The sequence below is a fragment of the Columba livia genome, chromosome 2 (genome assembly GCF_036013475.1).
Source record: "Columba livia isolate bColLiv1 breed racing homer chromosome 2, bColLiv1.pat.W.v2, whole genome shotgun sequence".
NCBI lineage: Eukaryota > Metazoa > Chordata > Aves > Columbiformes > Columbidae > Columba > Columba livia.
Genome location: NC_088603.1, coordinates 152,896,289 through 152,916,991, shown reverse-complemented (window position 1 = coordinate 152,916,991; position 20,703 = coordinate 152,896,289). Strand labels below are relative to the sequence as shown.

The window sequence follows — 20,703 nt, the reverse complement described above, 5'->3', positions numbered from 1 at the left end:
TAAATTGGAGCTTCATAAAGCTATTTCAGAAGCCTTTTCCCTCTGCTCTCCCCACCGTACCCCTAACCTTTCAGTCTGGAGTTATGCTTTCTTCTAGTCATTAACATTTTGCAACTGCTTACATGACCTTCTGCATCAGCATCTTGAGCTGCTCCCCGCAGTGTTGAGCAAGTAGACAGAGTGTGTCTGTGGACCCCCATCTCACGCCGCTGGTACTGTTTGATGCCAGTCACTTTCTGTACAGACCAGTGGCAGCTTCAAGTCAGAGGTAGATCTGAAGTAAATTCTCCTGTGTAAAATCCTGTTCCTTCACTTTCAGGCAGCTCCGGCATCTGCCTAACACTTATTTCTTTCATTTGTAAGTACTTCTCGCCCCAGACTATACAGTTATTTTCTAGACAGAACAACCACTACCCATAGATAAATTCCTGATCAAGAAGTGTTACGTTAATCTTGTTCAATGAGAATTGTGTTAAAGCTCTGTACCTCAAGCCACAGAGAAATGAGTAACCGTAGGAACAATAGACAATATTTCTTCCTCCAGCTTTAGTAACAGGACTACTATCCCATGGGATCATAAATCTTTTGGAGTGACTTGAATAGATCTGAAATGTCATACTGGACTTCTATTCAAACAATCTGGGTTTTTTCATTTCTTTGTTTCACTGTAAAACAATTGCAGACAGCAGATTTACGCTAGCAATGACAGTGCTGTTTTGCTTTCTTTAGGGTTTCAAAAGGTAAAAAAAAAAAATAAATCTTGAATCATCATTCCCAAGACTACCATGGCAGCTAGTACAGCTCCACAATGGTTTAAACAGACTGGTATATCACAGCACATTAAACCACTGGTGCATCTTCCCACTCCTCTCCTATCACACCAATCTGTGTCTCTCTTGGTGACAGCATAAATGTAGATTCCACAGAAAGCAGTAATGGTTGCATTAATGAATATGTTAACTTCCTGAGACAGAAGGTATACTTCCACATCAATTTTGTAATGTTTTATTTTTTAAGAGGATTTGTGCATGATCCTCACCTGGTATATTTTGTAGATTTTTTACCTAAATGGACTAGTCATTATTAACCTGTATTTTACTCAATAGCACTTGATATCTCATTTAGAGACAAGTTCACTCTCAATTTTGCTAGAGGTTATTTTCACAAATAGGATGTAGGCAGATAGAGCAAAAGACTCATCACAGGAGAGTACTTCTAATAGTAGCATAAAAATACACTAAGGGTTTCCAAATATGTAATAGCTCATAAGGAAAATCTGATACTACTTTAGATGATTTCCAATAATTAAAAGATATCATTATGATGTTCTACTTCAATAGCAGTGACTCAGAAATATCAGTACCATGTACTTTCATATAAGATAAAGAACTGTAACAGAGCAGGGAATTTTATCTTCTGGTAGGGTTTTTGTTAATGAAAGTTTCCAATGTAAAGACTTGTATGAAGACACTCTAAGTCTTCCTGTGTATTGGGATAGTAAATCAGACTGGGCTTACAGATGAAGCATCTATACATTTTCTGTGAGGTGAGCACACTGAAAATATCAAAAAGGCTTTGCATTTCACGGTACAGATTTTCTTAAGTCAAACATTAGATTTACATATCTGAGTTCTATTTCAGAATTTCTGATGGGTGAGATAAATAGAAAATAAATTAGTAAGAAACAAATTTTGCCCTTCTTCCATGCTGTAACCTTGCAGACATAGACCTCACCTCTTTCCTTCAGCCCAGAAACTTCCCATGGCAAGAAGGTCTTCAAAAAACACTGAGAAAACTCTGGGCTTGTTTGGCATCTTGTTTTCTGTCATTAGTCAACAACTGCATCTGTTTCTACCCTTTGGTCTTCTCAGGAGTTCATTCATCTCTTCTCCTGCCTTAAGCTTCCTCATATGTCTTCTTTGGCACAAACACCAATGCTCTGAAGAGAAAAAGCCATGGTCTCCCTTTTCAGCCATAAGATCCTATCTGAGTGAAAGATCAACAGTGAGGATAAGATGAAAAATCTTCCTCCTTGGTGCACAAACACATTCTTGAGTTCAACATGTAAAGCCCGTTTTATTAATGGTACTCTCCTTTCAAAGAGCCATGGAGAATAAGCAGCATTACTTGGCAGAGGAAAGCTGGCCTTTCTTACAGAAGCTCAGTTTCAGCTGGCTGGGGGAGCCAGTGGGTAAAGCGTCCCCTCCACCAGCACAGGTAAATATCTCCAGCCCCATGGGAAGCAGCGTGAGCCCTCGCTACACGACGAGCAAGTCACGCCAGCACAAGTAGGTCTGTAGGATGCCGCAGCAAAGGTTTTCTTTGCAGAGTAGGTCACATCATGATTCTTCCTACCGCTCTGCGTGGCTGTAGTTGGGTACATGCCTTCCCATACTTATGGAAGTGCCTTGAGGTTTAGCCTATCCTTCAATTACTTCTCCAAGTCATTAAGGAGTGGACAGCTACAGAAGTGCGACATTTATCATTGGTGTTTGTGCTGCCTCAGACATGCTAACAAGTTCTCATCACGTTTTTACTGATTAGAGGACAGCATTCATCCTTTTGACATAATGCTCAACACAGAAGGCAATTCCATGTTTGTGTTTCGTTCAGTTATTTTGCTATAATTTCCCTAAGGAACAGTTTGGATTTCACGTTATATTTTAAGGAACATACCTTTCTTTTTCCCTTTGGTTCTTTTTATGCCACAACCAAAAAAGCCCTGGTCCATTATTTAAGCAGACTGATGCAGTTCTGTTTTGCTGCACACGAAATCAAGGTCAGTACCTCTGTGCTTCCAGCAGGAAAATGAAGTGGAGTTGCCTGCGAGCACCATCAAAAATCACATCAAAGTCATACAGCTTCTGCCAAGGGCAAACACAGGGTAAATCACTGCAAAGGAGGATTCGGAATGATAGATGTCTGATTTTGGCTGACAAATAAGCCCCTCTCTTACTCATAATAAATGTGACTGGGATCATTTCAGGATCTTGAGATTGTTTTGACCAGAGGTTTATAACTGAGATGACATCCCTGCCAAAGGTTCATGTAGTGAATATGGTCTAAGTCTAGATAGAATCTTATTTTAAGAACAGATTAGCTATAAAATGCAAGAATTCATAGATGAACTCTCTTAATGCATGTTCCTTATACATTTCTAATTTTTTTTCCATATTTCTCAATTATAATGCTCTCTACGCATGTAATTTTCCTCTTTTCCAAATTGCAGGGGTAAGAGTCTGATGTCTCTTTGACTCTGGTTTCCTTTTGTTTTGCACATGCAACTCTTAGCTACTTCAAAACTGTAGGAGTTTTTGTTCAGAGAAGGAAAAATGACCAGGGCAGGCATCTGCGGGATTTTTTTATTGTGTGAAGAAAATGTAGTGGCATCAGTATAGAACAAAGTGATTTACAAAAATATGTCTATAGACCAATCTTTGTCTGCTGTAAACAATGGGAGTTTTACTGAATGAGCAGTGATAAATAGCAGCTGAGGACTTGGGTAACATTTCCACTTCAACTGATACACCCATGTATCCATTACTCCTTTTTTGGTAACTCAAATAAAAGGGGAACCAGCTAGCATTTTCAGGGGTTTGAAACCATGGAGAAAATTACTTTTGCAATAAATTGTAATAATAATAATAATAATGTACCTTGAATGGTCTTTTACATAATACTACCTTCATTTTCTCCTTGGAGAGTGGCCATATTACCAAGTTTCTGCAGAGGCTCTGGATAAGTCAGGATACAGAGATCATGACTCACATCCCTAATAGTCACAGAATGTCCCAAACGACATACTTTTCTTGAAAATAAATAAATAAATTTTAAAGGAAGAAAAATAAAACAGAATGGTCTCAGCTTGACAAGCATGGAGAAATCTCCCCAACATCATGAGTCACAGCTGACTTCAGTGTTTGTCTTCAAGCGAGGAAACCCATGGTTCCTCTGGTTAAGCTGTTCAGTATTTAGTATTCTAGTCAGCAGCACAAGTCCCTGGTATCTACCTGGAGATTTTTAAATCCAATAATTTTGAAGAAGAGGCAACCAAGTAAATCAACTTTGTATTGCAAATTACAGAGTTTTGCTCTCTTGGATAAAGTATTTTACCAGCTTATTAATGATTTATTTGTTGTCTTTCATTTCAAAAAACCACTTCAGGTTTATCGATTTGTTAGCTCTGCTGATTTCCCCAAGGTGTCCTTTATGCATCTGTCTTTATGGGTTAACAGCTAATTTACTCTTCTGTTTCTTTTTTATTCTAGTATTCTCAAATGCGGGATGAAGTATTCAAATCAAACTTGGTGTGTGCATTTATTGTTCTTGTATTTATCACCGCTATCCAAAGCTTACTTCCTTCTTCCAGGTAAATAAAGAAATGTATCTCTCTATATCTCAATGAACTTTTGGGGAAACAGCAGGATAACTCTTCAAGGAGTGACATGCAATGAACCAATACAATCTTCTTGTTCTCCAAAAGTATTCAGAAATATTTGTCTTGGGTTTGTTTCTTACATGCCACACAAGAACACTGTACTGTTGTGCTTTGTTGCTGATGATACATATTACCTAGCTGGGGAAAACAACCTTGTGCCATTAAGAAGAATCAAGGAGGTGATCAGGTAGAATTTTTCCCACTCCTGCTTTTATATGGGGCTGACCAAGCAACAACTTCCTATCAAGGTAGAAGAAAACGCGACACAGCTGAGACCTCTGTGTCCACATTTCACACAGTCAAACCCATCAATTGGCATTTTTGTCTACTGTTTAATAGTGAGAACACAAGAGTGTGTACAAGGATTAAGAACAGTTTTCTAGCATCACAGCAGAGCCAGCAGAACATGACTGACACTAAAACAGGCCCTGGTCCCATTTGTTTTTTGGCAAAACATGTGCTAAAATGGAAATGCCCAGAAGAACACAATTCTTGGGTCGTTTCTAACACTCAGATGAACCTTAACTTATGGCTGCCTGTAGAATAACCTTGAAAAATCCAGTGTTTATATAAGAAATAAGACACTGTGTTACAATAATGCAGCAATATTTCTTGGATCATCTCTGGAAGACCTGATTCACCATGTTTATGTCTAAGAATACCAAAATGGTAGTTAGATGCAGGCAGGTAACTGCACTCTGCAGCAGTCATGTCCCTTGTATTTTGTAGTTCTTAGCTGGGAAAGTATCTTGAGCATTAACAGACCTGCTGTTCCTATGTGCTATGTTACTCCAATACTAGTTGTTTGTTTGCTTTTTAAAGTTTCTTCTCCCAATACACATTCAAAATTCTTCACTTCTGGTAGCTGTTATTTTTTTTTCTCCATATGTACAAGAAGATTTACACTCCTCATGGTAACTTCTGCATTTCCTAACGACACATTTAAGTGTCTTTCAGTGAATGCTTCAGAGCCCTGTTGAATGAGGACAGAATTTTGTATTTGCTTAAGTACATGTTTGAATATTTTCTGACCGGAGTCTTTTGGGGATTTCTAGGAATTTGGTGGAAGGAAACATATTATTTAAATAATCAAAAATGTATCTTACTAAGGATCTTCAGGGAGTTTTCCAGATAGGTTGCCTTAGTTTGTATGTTAAAGAAGGGAATCATATTTCTATTATTGCATCTACTGTGTATGGGAGTTTCAGAATTTTATCTCAGTTTATATCTGACTCCTGCAGGACAAATATCTGATCCATTCATACATTTTTCTGACAGTGTAGGCACTGAATTCAAAAGTCTTTCCAATAGTTTTCATTCTTTGAAATATTGAGTTGGGGAATTTACTTTAAGTCACATAAAATAATGTCATATTTCTGCTGTAATTATCCTCTATGAAGCCATTAAGTTACGTTGCCAACCTTGCAGTGATTCATCTTGTCCATCTGAGAGGCCTGGGAGTTTGATTAATTTCTTGCAATGAACTTTCTATACCCCCACATGAGAGGTGGTTCGTACTAGAGCAAGCTGCTGAACTGCTCTTAATTCTGTGAAGTTTTCACTAGGTTATTCTTGGGAGGGGATAAAAACAGGTTTCAAACTTGTTCATTCAAACCTCTGCAACTTGTGTTTTACATAAATTTTCCTTCTGACTCCACTCTTGATTTAAGACTATACACGAGAAAGAGATAAGGCAAAAACTCCATTTCAAAATTCGCTTTATTTTGACGATAAGGGAACCCCTAAAAAATTTGTTCTACTTCTGGAAGAAGCCCATGGACAGAAGAGTATTACAGCTGTTTGTTCCTATTCCTCTAACCATGGCTATGTCTTCTGCTGTACTTGATCCTGTCAGCATGCTGCCAACAAAATCTTAGCACAGATACTGGATTGATCCTCTAGGAGGTCATCGGTGTGAAATCTTCAGTTTTGTTTTTATCTCAAACAGTCTTAGACAAGAGAAAAACACAGCAATGTTCAGTTGAATAGCTACAGTGGAAGAATTTTTGTTGCCTATATATTTATTACAAACAAATGCAAGTGGTTTCTCAGGCACCTAAGCAGGTTATGCTGCATTTTGGATTGATATATTGGACTCAGGTCCCTAGATGTTCCCTTTATAGTACCTTAACTCAGTAGCACTGGGCCTTACATGTAGAGTCTGGCAGACCAAAATAACAACTCCTGTTTAGTGTCCTCATGTTTGACCTCTTGAAGCTTGACCCTAATCTTTTTGAAGGCCTTAATTTAGTTTGACTTAGATCTGGGTCAGGCTAGGTCTGCAGAATTGGTAGGCTACATCTACATATATAGACTGTCTATATATATCAGAGATACAGATAGAAACTATCAGTTCCAAAGAGGATCTCAGTTATTTGGCTTTGCAAAGCAAGAAGGCTGTTGAAGAATACTGCTGTAGTGTGGGAAACAAGGAATTAGTCTCACGATTATCTGTCAGTGTGTATAGCATGGGTTCAAAGTATAGCCACTAGAGAATGGGCTAGTCAGTGGACCTGAATAAATCTAAGACTTCTGTGCAACGAGACGAATTGTATCCTAAACAGATTTTAGTTCAGATCTGTATGAGTTTAGAATTTGCTTTTCTAAAAGCAAACTGAAATAGCCTGAAATTGAGAAGAATTTCATTTAGGTCAAGTTATTATCCATTCAAGATTCAGGGAGTAGATCTGACTGACCTGCTGAAAAATGATGAAAGAAAAGCTGTGTTGTTTTCACTTCTGTTTCCAACTTGCACCCTTAAATGCTGCTGTATAGTAAAATCTGAAACTTCATGTTTTCAATAAGACAAAAGATATGTTTACGAAAGGCTTTTTGAGCAGGGTACAGCTAACCTACATTCAGGCACCTGGAAGTTCAAAGTCTCCCTGGAGCACACTGATAGTCCCCTTTCAAGGTTTTTTTCTGTGAGACAATATGATTAAACCACTGTATTGAACTGGCATGTATACAACTAGGTTATTAGAAATTTTAATTACCTAATTCAAAGCCTAAAGTTCAATCATTCTCCTTCTAGCAAAAAGGCATTGGGAAAGCAGAATGAAGAGGGGAGAGACCTGCAGGAGCAGTGAAGATGTTTTTATTTTGCATGGGTTTGATCTTTGGGTAAGGAGACACAGGAAGAATATGACTGGCAAAAATAGGTACAAAATCTTGACTTGTGAAGTGCTGAGTGCTTTCTTCTCAGCAAAGTAAAACAATTTGCCATATTTCTCAGCCATGTCAGTAACTCCATTGACTCCAGGTCCCACATTTTAGCAAGAAAAAGGAATAAATTTAGAAAAACAAAATGAAAGTTGGACTAGAAGAAATCATGGTCTTTAATGGTTTACTAAAGGAACTGAATTGTTCAACCTGTTCATCAATGACCTGGATTGAGAGACTGAGTGCAGCCTCAGCCAGTTTGCTGATGATACCAAACTGGGAGGAAGGGCTGACACACCAGAGGCTGTGCTGACATCCAGCAAGACCTGGACAGGCTGGAGGGCTGGGCAGAGAAGAACCTGGTGAAGTTTAACAAGGGCAAGTGTAGGGTCCTGCACCTGGGGAGAAATAACCCCAGGCACCAGTACAGGGTAGGGATGGACCTGCTGGAAAGCAGCACTGCAGAGAAGGATCTGGAAGCTCTGGTCGACAACAGGTTGACCACGATCCAGTAATGTGCCCTTGTGGCCAAGAAGGCCAATGGCGTCTGGGATGCATTAAGAAAAGTGTGACCAGTGGGTCAAGGGAGGTTGTTCCTCCCTCTCTACTCTGCCCTCATGAGGCCACATCTGGAGTACTGCGTCTAGTTCTAGGCTCCCCAGTTTAAGAAGAACAAGGAATTACCCAAGAGGGTCCAGCATCTTTATTATGAGGAAAGGCTAAGAGAGCTGGGTCTGTTCAGCCTGGAGAAGAGAAGGCTGAGAGGGAATCTTATTTATGCTCATAAATATCTCAAGAGTCGAGAGGATAGGACCAGACTCCTTTCAGAGGTGCACAACAATAAGATGAGGGGCAAGAGGCACAGACTGAAGCATAAGAGGTTCCATCTAAACATAAGGAGAAACTTCTTTGCTCTGAGGGTGCCAGAGCACTGGAACAGGCTGCTGAGAGGTTTTGTGGAGTCTGCTTCTCTGGAGACATTCAAACCCCCCTGGACACATTCCTGTGTGATCTGCTCTGGTGAACCTGCTATAGCAGGTGTGGTGGACTAGGTCCCTTTCAACCCTAACCATTCTGTGATTCTGTGAACTGTCTGTCCTGTGTATGCACTTAAAAATACGTAATTAAGTGTCACATTCTCAAGAACAAAATTTGTAGGGTATGCCAAATAACATGTTTTATTTAAACATGTTTGGATCATAGAGTACCTTGTTTCAGATTTATTACAACTGGCTTTTCCTAGTCTTAGCTGTTTAGACATTTATTTTTATTAGCAGTCGTGTTGTGTTGAGGTTTAATGCTGGGTTCTCTTTTTGTTTTCTTCCCAGGGTGATACCAATGGTCATTCAGTTTTCTATTTTGATCATGCTGCACTCCGCTCTTGTGTTAATCACCACAGCAGAGGATTACAAATGTTTACCCTTAATGCTCCGGAAAACTTGCTGCTGGATTAATGAGACCTACCTGGCCAGGAATGTCATCATATTTGCATCCATTCTGATTAATTTTCTTGGAGCCATCATCAATATTGTAAGCTTATACGGAACTGGGGAATTTTGTACAGGGAAAGATGATTTATGAATTATTAAACTTGCTGCAGGACTTGTTAACTAATGTGTTTATAAGGCAGCTATGGTTTAAATGTAAAAGGCAAAGTACCACAGCTTCAGGAAATTCAGTCTCTGTTGCTTAAACTGTATATTTCTGAAATAGCTAATTATTCCTTCCTTATGAGTATCATCTATTTTTAAAACCCTTTTGCTACTTTCTGTTCAATATATCTACCCTTTGAGGACCACACTTTCTTAAAAACTGTCAGTCCAAGTAATGCTTATAGATATCAAGTTCTTCATCTCACAGTTCTCCTATTAATTATATTGCTAAAAAAGATGAGAAGTGTCAATGAACCCAGCAAACACCTTTAAAAAAGGACTGAGCAGAGAAAGCTGAGCCAGTAACCACAGCATGTAAAAAGAAGTTAGGAAGTATAAATTCTAAACATGCCTTGCTCATTTAAAAAAAAATGAAAGGGTTTAAAAAAACCTTTGGTCCAGGTTCACCTTAAGTATGTACCAAAAAAATAGGCATAGTTACTCTCAGCTTGCTTTATGGTCAGTGCAGATAAACAGAAAAACATCCCCCAACAATTCTTCTGATCATACTGGTCTCAATAAAGATATTTTCTTCTTTCTACTGCCCACACTGATTTTAGTCTGTCTGGGTTCCTAGTATATATATGTCCAATAAGACCCTAAAGTGTGATGAATATAGAGCAAAGTTTATTAATTTATCTGATATATACTGATATATATCAGTATATCTATATCATCAGTATACCTATACCTTATATATAAGTGAGAAAAATTCATGTACCAAGCTTTGCTTAGCAGTTGTGGTTAGAAAAAGATATTGGTAATTGAATATTGCGGGCCTGGCTCTGTACAATGTGCCATGGTATAAGAGTAGGGTCTTTGTAAAACATATAAAACAAATATGAATGCAATAGGGCCTTGATTATCTGGATATCTTCAGAAATATGAGACAGCTTTGCATGAATTAGGCAGATTATCACATCAGACAACCTGGCAGCTGTTCAGGCCTGAGCCAAGAAGAAGGTAAATATCTCACTGATAGACTAAAAGTAACATTTTCATCACTCTTCCATCTTGTAGGGCACCTTTTGGCTGTGGATGTAGCAGTGCTTTTTAATCTGAACTTTATTATTTGTAAAAATTTATTTCCTTCTAGATGAGTCCAAGAAAGCATCTAGTGACAGTAATAGCAATAGAAACTGTAACAACACAACAGCAATAACAATTATCCTGTAATAATAATTATTATTATATCGTTACATTCAGTATGCTGAAGTCTGATACTTCAAGGATTTGCCTCATCTTTTGCTAACAGATATGAGATTTTATTACATTCTATTGCTCTCATTCTTCCATGGTTGAATTCGGATTGCAAATGTGCTAGGATTTGGCTTCTATCTTGGTTTTTTAGTGATATTATGCAGTCACTGACAGGAGAGCTAGCCAGACAAAGAAGAATGTAGCCACTGATTGCTATCCTTACAGAGAAAATACAAATACAGTAAACGACAGGAAAACTTCCTGAAGATAAGGACAGCCCCATATTATAGTGTAGATCACTAAGGAGTATTGTAGAATTTAGTGGTTTTTAAATCAAATTTGACAAATATCTGTTGGGAAAGACTGTAGTGAAATTCATCTTGCTCTTTAGGATGACCTCCAAAGGGCTCTCCTAACAATTTGCTATGAATATGACAATAATGAGATTTCTCCATGACTCTGGATTATTTTTTTAAGACTTTGTCTACTACAATCTTACGGTATGGCTAATCCAAAAACAGTCAAAGTAGAATTCTTTTTACTCTGATACCAATGTGCTTCTATAAGGCACTAAACAATTATATTTATTGTCACATATTCAGAATGGCAATGACTTGAGTCACTGAGTCCTAACCTCTACAGGAAACCACATATAACCTCATTATTTCATATGTCAAAATCCTGCCGTATTAATAGTTTACTTTTAACTACTTCCTGTACCCCACTGAAAAAAAGGTTCCACAGCGGCCAGTGAGGCTCCATATAGTGGACTGCAGCATTCAGGAGGGACCTGCATGTATTTAAAAACAGGTAATGCAGCTCACCCTTAAGTTATATCTTCTGCTGAATTCAAATTCACCCACTTGGAGGGGACTAAGTCTCAGATGCTTTCTAACAACGGCCATAAGGCTTTGTTTTCACCAGGGGGTCAAATGAGTCTTGTGGTTCTTTGGTTCTTTATATCAAGCGTATTCTTACTCTTGTAAAATGAGAATGAAGTTTCTGATCCAGAAGTTCTTTTAAAAAGACACCAAGAGTGGTTCCCAGGGCACTTTGTCCTGCAGAGAGGTGCTGTACATCTCACAAACTTGCAGAAGGTACCATTAATTATCTGTTGTCACAGAGGACTGCACAGACAACCTAGAAAATGTTGCTGCATTGCAGACATGACTGAATTGCTGAAAGAACAAACGAGAGTTCCAAGTTCAAAATCCATTAGAATTTATTTATAAGAAACCAGGCCTCATTAAACAAACTCTCTAACTCTGTTGGTAAGACAGAGAGGGGAACTGGCTTGTACACACCAGGTTGATGAAATGACCTAATATAAACATCCAGATTGTATTATTATGTGTAAGAGGAGACTCCATCTGCTTTAACTTTCAAAATATGAAACCATTAATTATTTTTTCCTGTGTTCTAAGACCATGATGTATGTTGCAACTCAACACTACTGATTTGTTTATATTTAGTACAGTTGGTTTGAAATACCATTACAATGAATTCAGGTCACAACAGCAAAAGACAGTATTACACTCTCAAAACAATTGTATCATTAATGAATTTTCATTCCTTTCTATTCTAGGCATCACAGGGTCCACACTACAAACCAATTTTGCATGATGCCATGGGGTTTTGTCCCACACTAGAAGGATAACACTGTCCATAGCAATGCCGCAGAAAAAAACTGCTAGCAGACAATTATGCTCCCAATTTAATATTTTTCTATAGTTTATAGCAAAGTATAATCATTTAGAGAGTGTAATTCTTAAGAGTCCAACAGTCCTCTGAAATTCCCAGAGGAGGACCTAATCTTTCCCCTTTGGCAAGAGGAGAGCATAGGAAAGCTATTCAAATGCTGAATGTCTGTAGCGGGAATAGCTTTTCCATTTCATCTCCACAGTGTGTCTTCTTGCTGTCCTTTCAGTCCTTATCGCCAGTTGTGGAGCTGGCATGGAGAGCAGCAGATCAGCCAGTTCCACCTCTGAATCCAGGCAGCCACACAGTCACCAGTGAACAATACAGTCCTGATTTTTTTTCTTCTTTCTTCACAGCTGTGGTGTGATTTGGAGAAACCAGTAGCCCTGAAGAACCAGACGTTCAATTCATCTGCATCTTTTCCAGACATCTGTTCCTACCCTGAGGTATTTCTGAGGGTTGTTTGAATTTGAGGCATGGATCCACAAAGGTTACGTGGCAACCACTACCTGGACTCAATGCCCTATGTACTGGTGGTGCCTCAACAACACTGTGAAGCTGAACCTTTGCATCTACCCATATACTGATAGAAAAAGAAGAGGCAGGTTGCAGAAGGAAGTAATTTCATGGTTTACTGGGGGATTACAACCAAGTTTCAACCTTTGAGCTTCATACAGTGTCTTTATGCTAGAGACACATCCAGCAATATTTCAGTGAACCTACTGAAATAAAACACACAATTCATATGAAGCTAATGGAAACTAGTACTTTTTACACAGCAAAACCAGCAGTGATTCTGCCACAGTTATTTCAAATTTGTATTTGGGAAAAGAAAATCCACTCTATGGTGAGACAGAAGGCAACAAAATCAATGGGTTGGCCATGTGCAGATGAAAGAAGCATGTTGCTTAGAAAGTCATATGGCAGTGTCATGATACTGCTGATATCATGCAGACATTCTTACAGAGGAACTATACTAAAGAAAAACTACTCAGAAAAAATGAATGCTATGTCTCCTAAAGCTCTATGATAAGACTTAATTTAAACTACATTTGGGCTGTGGGTGTTGATGTTGCTATTTTAAATCCAAATGGCTCATGGCCATGATTGTCATTCTATATCTTAGTATCAGTTGCATGGATTACATTTGACAGATGACTAATCATAGAGAAAAATGAGACAATGAAGAGATTAGAAAAAGAGATATGAATACAACTTCTAGGCATCTCATTTTAAGAGAGAAATGCAACTAATCTAGACCTGCACTATTAAAAAAAAAAAAAAATCAAATGTGGTTTTATGCTCTCTTCAAGTAGCATGGGGAAAAGTATTAAGGCAGGAATATGATTCTGACATCTTGATTAATGATGTCTTGTGGAAGTTGAGAATCAAAAACAGTATAATTTTTTTTTCTCTCAGTTGACTTTTATTAACAAACTACTACATGCCACATCGCTCCTTTCCTCTTTTCACTGTACAGGATGCCCCTTCTCTTCCAATACAATGAAAATTATATTAAGGTTCAGAGAACAATTTCTGCTAACTTGGAGGTACCATGTAAAATCAATAATTTGCAATTTCACATTCTTTTTTAGCAAAACTTTTATTTTCAAAGTGCCTTGTACCCTAAGAAAACAGCTGAGCACTGAAATCCAGAGCAATTTCTTTTATACTTCTGATCACTCAATGATTTATGTAGATATTTATGGAGTGTATAGGTAGTCACTGATCACCAAAAGCAACCATTGCTATTTTCTTTTCAGTATTTTGTCTTCACTGGAGTGCTGGCAATGGTAACTTGTGCAGTATTTCTTCGTCTCAACTCTGTCCTGAAGCTGGCAGTGCTTCTCATCATGATCGCAATCTATTCTCTGCTGACTGAGACCGTTTATGCTTCCCTTTTTCTGCAATATGACAAGTTAAACCACAATGGAGAGTAAGTGTTCACAACCCCTTTTAGGAACTGCTTTTTAATACAGTAATGGGTCAAGTCTTGCCACAGTATACACTATTGAATAACACCATAGTAAAATATGGAGTGATGGCTGCAAGAGGCAATGACTAATCAAAAAAGATTTATAATGTGATTGTTTCTCAGGATTTTTTATTAAAACGCTCATTTCACGAGGACTTTTAAATATTGAGCAGGTTTTATCTCTTATGTCTCCACTAGTCTACCCAAGTTACTAAAAGTATGCAGTACAACGCATATATATTGGTTGCTTCTATTCTATCTCTATCAAGAGATACCAATTTAAACTCTCACCTGAATTTAAGAGAACAGGACTGAACAATTGATTTATTTTTAGGGGCAGGGTTTTAACTGTATAAATTTCAAATTATAACATATAGTTATGAAAGATGCAAGGAATACAGGGGTGATCCCATTTTGTAGGAGGGCCTTACAAGATCAGATTCTTCCTTCCAGGCTTCCTTCCCAGAAAGAGGAGTTGAAGAGGAGGACAAAAGAGCCACAGCAATTTGCAGCAGAGACAGACGGCACTAAGTGTTTCAGTAACTGAATCTAGCACAGCAGTGATTTAGCTCATTCAGAAAAACACTTCTTCAGTCTTTAGTACCAATTTAACATTGCAGATGCTTCTGCTTGTAAGTGTGTGCCAGATTAAGATCCTCTGAATGACACAAAAGATTTGCAGTGGAATTGGTTCACACAACAGCCACATCTTTACACATAATAAGGCTCTGCATGCATATCTTTCCTTGTTAGCTTCCTACCATAGCAGCATACTAAAGATTTGGGATGCAATTCCTTTTACTAATGTTACTTATGCTCTTACAGACTAAAGATATAACATTTAGCTTATTCACAGCAGAGCCCAGCAAATATGACGAAGGACAGTAAACAATACTTCAGCCAAGTGGCTAGAAGTAGAAATCGCTATCATTTTCTTTAGTTTTTGTCATTAATCAAGCATGGCAAAGAAATGTACTCTCTTGTGTGAAAAACTTAGATAATTCAGAGTAGTTTCTGTTCCCCATGTCAGTAAAACTCTCCAGTGACTTTTATCACAGAGAGTAAGAAAGAGATAGGAATATCCTTTAGCACAGCCAACAGCCAAGGATGTAGCAGACTCAGCTGAGATGTTCCATGTTGGGGGCAAACATCTGAACTTCAGCTCCCATATTAGCGAGCATGAGGTTCAAGAATGTGTGCCCAGAAACTTATCTGTTTTCTTAGCTATACCAATTATTTGAAAAAAAAGTTTTGCAACTGCCTAAGAAACTGGTCTAGCTTATATGTGCTGCCATCGAGCGGGTCCTGGACAGGCTGGAGAGTTGGGTGGGGAATAACCTGATGAAATGTAACAAGGGAAAGTGTAGAGTCCTGCATCTGGGCAAGAACAACCCCAGATTCCAGTATAGGTTGGGAAATTACATATTAGGGAGCAGTGTAGGGGAAAGGGACCTGGGGGTCCTGGTGGACAACAGGATGACCATGAGCCAGCACTGTGCCCTTGTGGCCAGGAAGGCCAATGGCATCCTGGGGTAGATTACAAGGGGAGTGCTTAGTAGATTGAGAGAGGTTCTCCTGCCCCTCTACTCCGCCCTGGTGAGACCACATCTGGAATATTGTGTCCAGTTCTGGGCCCCTCAGTTCAAGAAGGACAGGGAACTGCTGGAGAGGGTCCGGTGTAGGGCAACAAAGATGATTAATGGAGTGGAGCATCTCCCTTATGAAGAAAGGCTGAGGGAGCTGGGTCTCTTTAGCTTGGAGAAGAGGAGACTAAAGGGGGACCTTATTAATGCTTATAAATACATAAAGGCTGAGTGCCACGAGGATGGAGCCAGGCTCTTCTCAGTGGCAAACAATGATAGGACAAGGGGTAATGGGATCAAGCTGGAACACAAGAGGTTCCACTTAAATTTGAGAAGAAACTTCTTCTCAGTGAGGGTGACAGACACTGGAACAGGCTGCCCAGGGAGGTTGTGGAGTCTCCTTCTCTGGAGACATTCAAACCCACCTGGACATGTTCCTGTGTGACCTCACCTACGCGTTCCTGCTCCGGCAGGGAGACTGGACTAGATGATTTTTTGAGGTCCCTTCCAATCCCAAACATACTGTGATACTGTGATACATTTGTGGCTACAGTTACATTATCAAAATATGTTAAAAACGAACTATTTCATAACTGAGACCTTAGCCAGCGTACAAGGGGTCCTTCTGGAATGAAATCTTTGGGAGGTTGTGTTTCAAACAACTTCAAAATGGGAAACATTTGAATTCCAAAATATTTGTAGATGACAAAGACGCTTCCTGCCTGTCTTTTGCTCTCTACTGATGACTCATCTCACAGTGGTATATTTCCTTACAGTAAATTCTTCATTAAGGTCCACAAAGTCAGTTCTGTTAGCTCTCTTACAAGAAAGTTTCCATTTGGTTTAGTCTCCATCAAGCTCCAATCTTTATGTCTAGTTTCTCTGTCCTCCTGTGACAAATATCACCTGATCTTTTTCCAGAATTACTGCAGTAAATGGATTTGGGGTAGGGACTTTATTCTTAGATCTCAAGGCAGATAGAAGAGTTTCTAAAATTCTCTTCCAATTTCTGCTCCTTGTTTACTTTTTTTCACAACTTCCAGCTTTAGACACCTCTTAACCATTTCCTCATCTTTCCTCACCTTCTTTCAATAAAATAATTGTCAAGTATCCATGTTTCATTTGCATCCAAATTTAGTTCTTTCTCCCTTTTGTTTTACTATAAGATTTGCCTTACATCTCCATTTATGTCTCTCCTCCTGGAAAATATGTTTTTTTAAACTCCCTGGTATTACAGAGATACTCACTTTCTTCAGTTTTGTCACCTTTCCACATAACTTATTCCTTCCCCTATTTGAAACCCACTTTAACTTCTCTGGACCCCTTTCACCTTATTTTGTCACCCTTTGTTCTTTCTCCACACACAGCATATCAGTGCTTTTATACATCAGGTTTCATACACGCAGTACCTTCTTGGCTCATCTTCATTGCTTCCCTACTATCTGCAAGAGTTTCCTTTACGTCCCCTGTCATAGGTAGACATTTCTTCTCTGCTCTCCTCTTTGTGGCCCAGTGAAACCAGTCTGAATTACTGTATGCCACTTTTTTGTTTCCTTTTTGATCCTCTTCCTTAACTCGCCTGTCATCTTCTCCAAACCTTTCTCACAATATGGGGATGTTTAACTTTCAGCACCTGCCTTGGTGTCCATCTTTTATCTCTAGGCCCATTCATTGGGTTTCTACTTCAACAATCTGGAAGTTTCCCTTTTCCAGCTCCAGTCTCAACGTTTCCCATGCAGATCTCACCTCCTGTACTCTGCAGAAGCTGTGGTGTTTATGGTTGTTTACAAAGCTCCCAGGAACAGAGAATGGTTTGACACACAGCTGGCATATCACATTTGAAAGAAAAAGCTTATCACCTTCTGTGTACCTACTGTAGGCTACAATTTAACTATTTAATTAATTTGTCTCCAAACAGTCAGCACTCAAATTACACTCCTGTTCTCTTGAACTAACTATTGCTAAGTTAAAATTTCAAATACAGGGCATTTTTTTAAAGAACAACAAAAAGTACCAAGGTGACAATGAAATGAAAATTCTGAATAACTACAATACTGAAAAATCAATAACTATATTTTACTCTATTTTTTTTTTTTCCAGCACAGACTTCCTGGGTACAAAGGAGGCATCTTTACTACTGATGGCAATGTTCCTTTTAGCCGTATTTTATCATGGTCAACAGGTAATGCAAACATTTACTTTAACCATTCCCTATATCACTTGCAATTGCAGGATGTGACAATAATTACTTTCAAAATACCAACTGCCTTTTTATCCACTTGAGCATATGACCTTTAACAATTTAATAAACCATGTGTAGAATCTGATTAAAGAAAGACCACATCTGACACTGCCTAGCATTCTTAAAGAACATGTGCAATATTATATTCAGCAATATGCAAGTTGTGCTACATTTTCTAATAGAAATTGAAGGAACAAACTGGACTTCTTTTATCTTGGGTACATATGCAATTTTAGTGACGTCTGACTGCTTCAGTGCATTGAGTATGCATAAAACCAAAATGAAGAAAGGGAATAACAAACAGTAAATGATAAAACTTCCATGAAATAGCTTTTTAAGTTCATAGATGAAAAACACTATATTTGAGGAAATGAGGAAAATTTGTGGTTAAGCACCAACACTAACTTATTTGGGTCATGGTCCATTTGCAAGAATTCTATTATGTGGACCTAGATCATAACCGGTATTCCCAATGATTCTTAACATAGGCAAATACAAATCTAAAGGTTGGAAATGGCCTCAAGTGAGAGTACGTACTAAGACAGAAAGCACTAAAGGAATTGAAGTAGAGCAAGGATTAGGCAGAATCCAGGCAATGTTCTTCAGAATCACAATTCTGAGTCTGTCTTCTACATAAGCCTCATCTGGGATGTTGAAGACTATTTTCCAGCTTGGAGGTCTGTTAGCACAACACATTCTTTTTCCATCCTATTTATCTTGCTTGTTCCATAAAACAGGGTAGCTGTACTCAAACTGCCCTTGGAAATGGTCCCTGAGATGTGCTAACTCTTGCGTCTTCTCCCAAACGATTCGTAGGACCACTATATCAATTTAACAATATCCAACAGCAGGAACATTTACTTGTATTGTTTAATTTCCTATTATAGATTTAACCTGAATGTCTCTGTCTAAATACAAACTGAAAATATATATACAAATTTTGTCCAGAGAATATTAAAAAATTTGCTTCAGTAGTCTGAACTGATGAAGAGCACAGTAAATCCAATAAAGTTGTCCTCCAGCACAGCTTTGCTTCTCACAAATTGCAAAAGTATTCTGTAGTAGAATATCTAACAACTTGCTCCATTTTATTTGAATGTACAAAAAAGATGACTTTTATAAGATCAGACGTATAGACCTTTAATTTCGGAACAACTAACTACTGTTCTTTACCCATTATAATCTGAAGTTAATCACTACTTTTGCACACAGAATTTCGAGTTAGATTTGACAAAAAGCTGTGTGAGACTGTATAATCAGACTCAGAGCTTTCTTAAAATCTTACTTGTAGTTCAGCCAATGAGGGTCTCTGATGTCGAGGGTCTTTGGTGTTAAACCCATAATTAAAAGTAGTTGTGTTACTGTTACATGACATCAGGCTAAATGGCTAATTCCCTATTAGAAATTAAATTTCATCTGGAAGCACATCTTTTTAGCACAAGTAATATATTATACAGCAGTGTTTCTGCAAACTAAAGTTGACATGAACTGCATGACATAAAGGACATGACAGAAGTGTTGTGGGTAATTTTGAGGCTGGACTTATTTTTTTTTAAAATCTACTCATTTATTCCTTGATCTTTTAAATTATGGAAGCAGAACATTCTGTGTAAACATAAACTATCCCTCAAAACCTTATCAAATGGAGAAAGGACTGACATCCCTACACAGCAATTTATCTGCAACAAACATGACCCCCTGAACCTTCTTCTTGCTTGGGAAAAGTGGGAGTAATGAGGAAATGCAAAGAAGGGATTGATCCAGTTGAAAAAGAAAAAGAGAGGAAGAAAGATACCTAATTCTGGCATTATGCTTCAGGTCTCTTCATTATCCTTTCTATATTCATAGAATCACAGCATCATAGAATCATTACAGCTGGAAGGGACCCTCAGGATCATCGAGTCCAACCATAACCAAACTCTAGCACTAAACCATGTCCATAAGAACTTCATCTAAATGCCTTTTAAACCCCTCCATGAATGCTGACTCCACCACTTCCATGGGCAGCCTGTTCCAATGCCCGACAACCATTTTCATGAAGATTTTTTTCCTACTTTTTTTTTCCTATTCAGATTTTAGTGAAGGGAAGAAAGGATATTTGCTTATTTTATCTGGAGTTAGACTGGTTTTGGTGGTTGAAAGTGCCCCTTTGGGATGTAAATCCTCTTTTCTTGTTCTTTAAGGAAAAATACTTTGTCCCTCAAATGCTTACCTTGTGTTTTCCTTGCATGTGGCAATTGTCTGCAGAGAGATTGGCTTGTACAGCATTTAGAGGATATAGGTAGCGTTAGGCTTTCTGTGTAATACATCTTCCTCATCTTCTTCACTCACTACTGGAAATAAGAGTGTTTGTAGAGCTACATATCAAGGGAAGAACACCTGGACATTTTAAGATTTATGTTGCAGACAGTAATTTTTATTAGCATCACTGTGCCCAGGAACATTTCTTTACACAGTCAAAAAATAAACTCAAAACTCAACCCTATAATTTTGTTAGTTTTAACAAATATGAGAACTTAGTAAAGCATCTTCTCAAAACTTTCTATTTTCAAACCTCATATGTAGCACACACTTTTATATCTGAACTGACAGTGTCATCTCAGTTGTCTATTGATATTGAAAGAAAAATATTTTGTTACTATGTGATTATAAATAACCAGAATTGCATTATCTAAAATGTAAAGATTAGCTGCTGCTATTCTGAGCTAGGTTTATAGATGTGAATTGTTCCTGTACCGCAGCATAAAAAAAAT

General features: G+C 38.2%; 1 protein-coding gene across 2 annotated transcripts in view; it reads left to right on the top strand.

Annotated features, from left to right (window-relative positions):
* Positions 1-20,703, top strand: part of ADCY8 (adenylate cyclase 8) — a 129,568-nt gene that overhangs the window by 91,703 nt on the left and 17,162 nt on the right. For both annotated transcript variants that reach the window (XM_021298860.2, XM_065054417.1), the window contains 5 exons: positions 4,269-4,369; positions 8,929-9,130; positions 12,507-12,596; positions 13,914-14,086; positions 17,809-17,890. In XM_021298860.2, the coding sequence (XP_021154535.2) occupies positions 4,269-4,369; positions 8,929-9,130; positions 12,507-12,596; positions 13,914-14,086; positions 17,809-17,890 (648 nt within the window). The remainder of the gene's footprint in view (positions 1-4,268; positions 4,370-8,928; positions 9,131-12,506; positions 12,597-13,913; positions 14,087-17,808; positions 17,891-20,703) is intronic.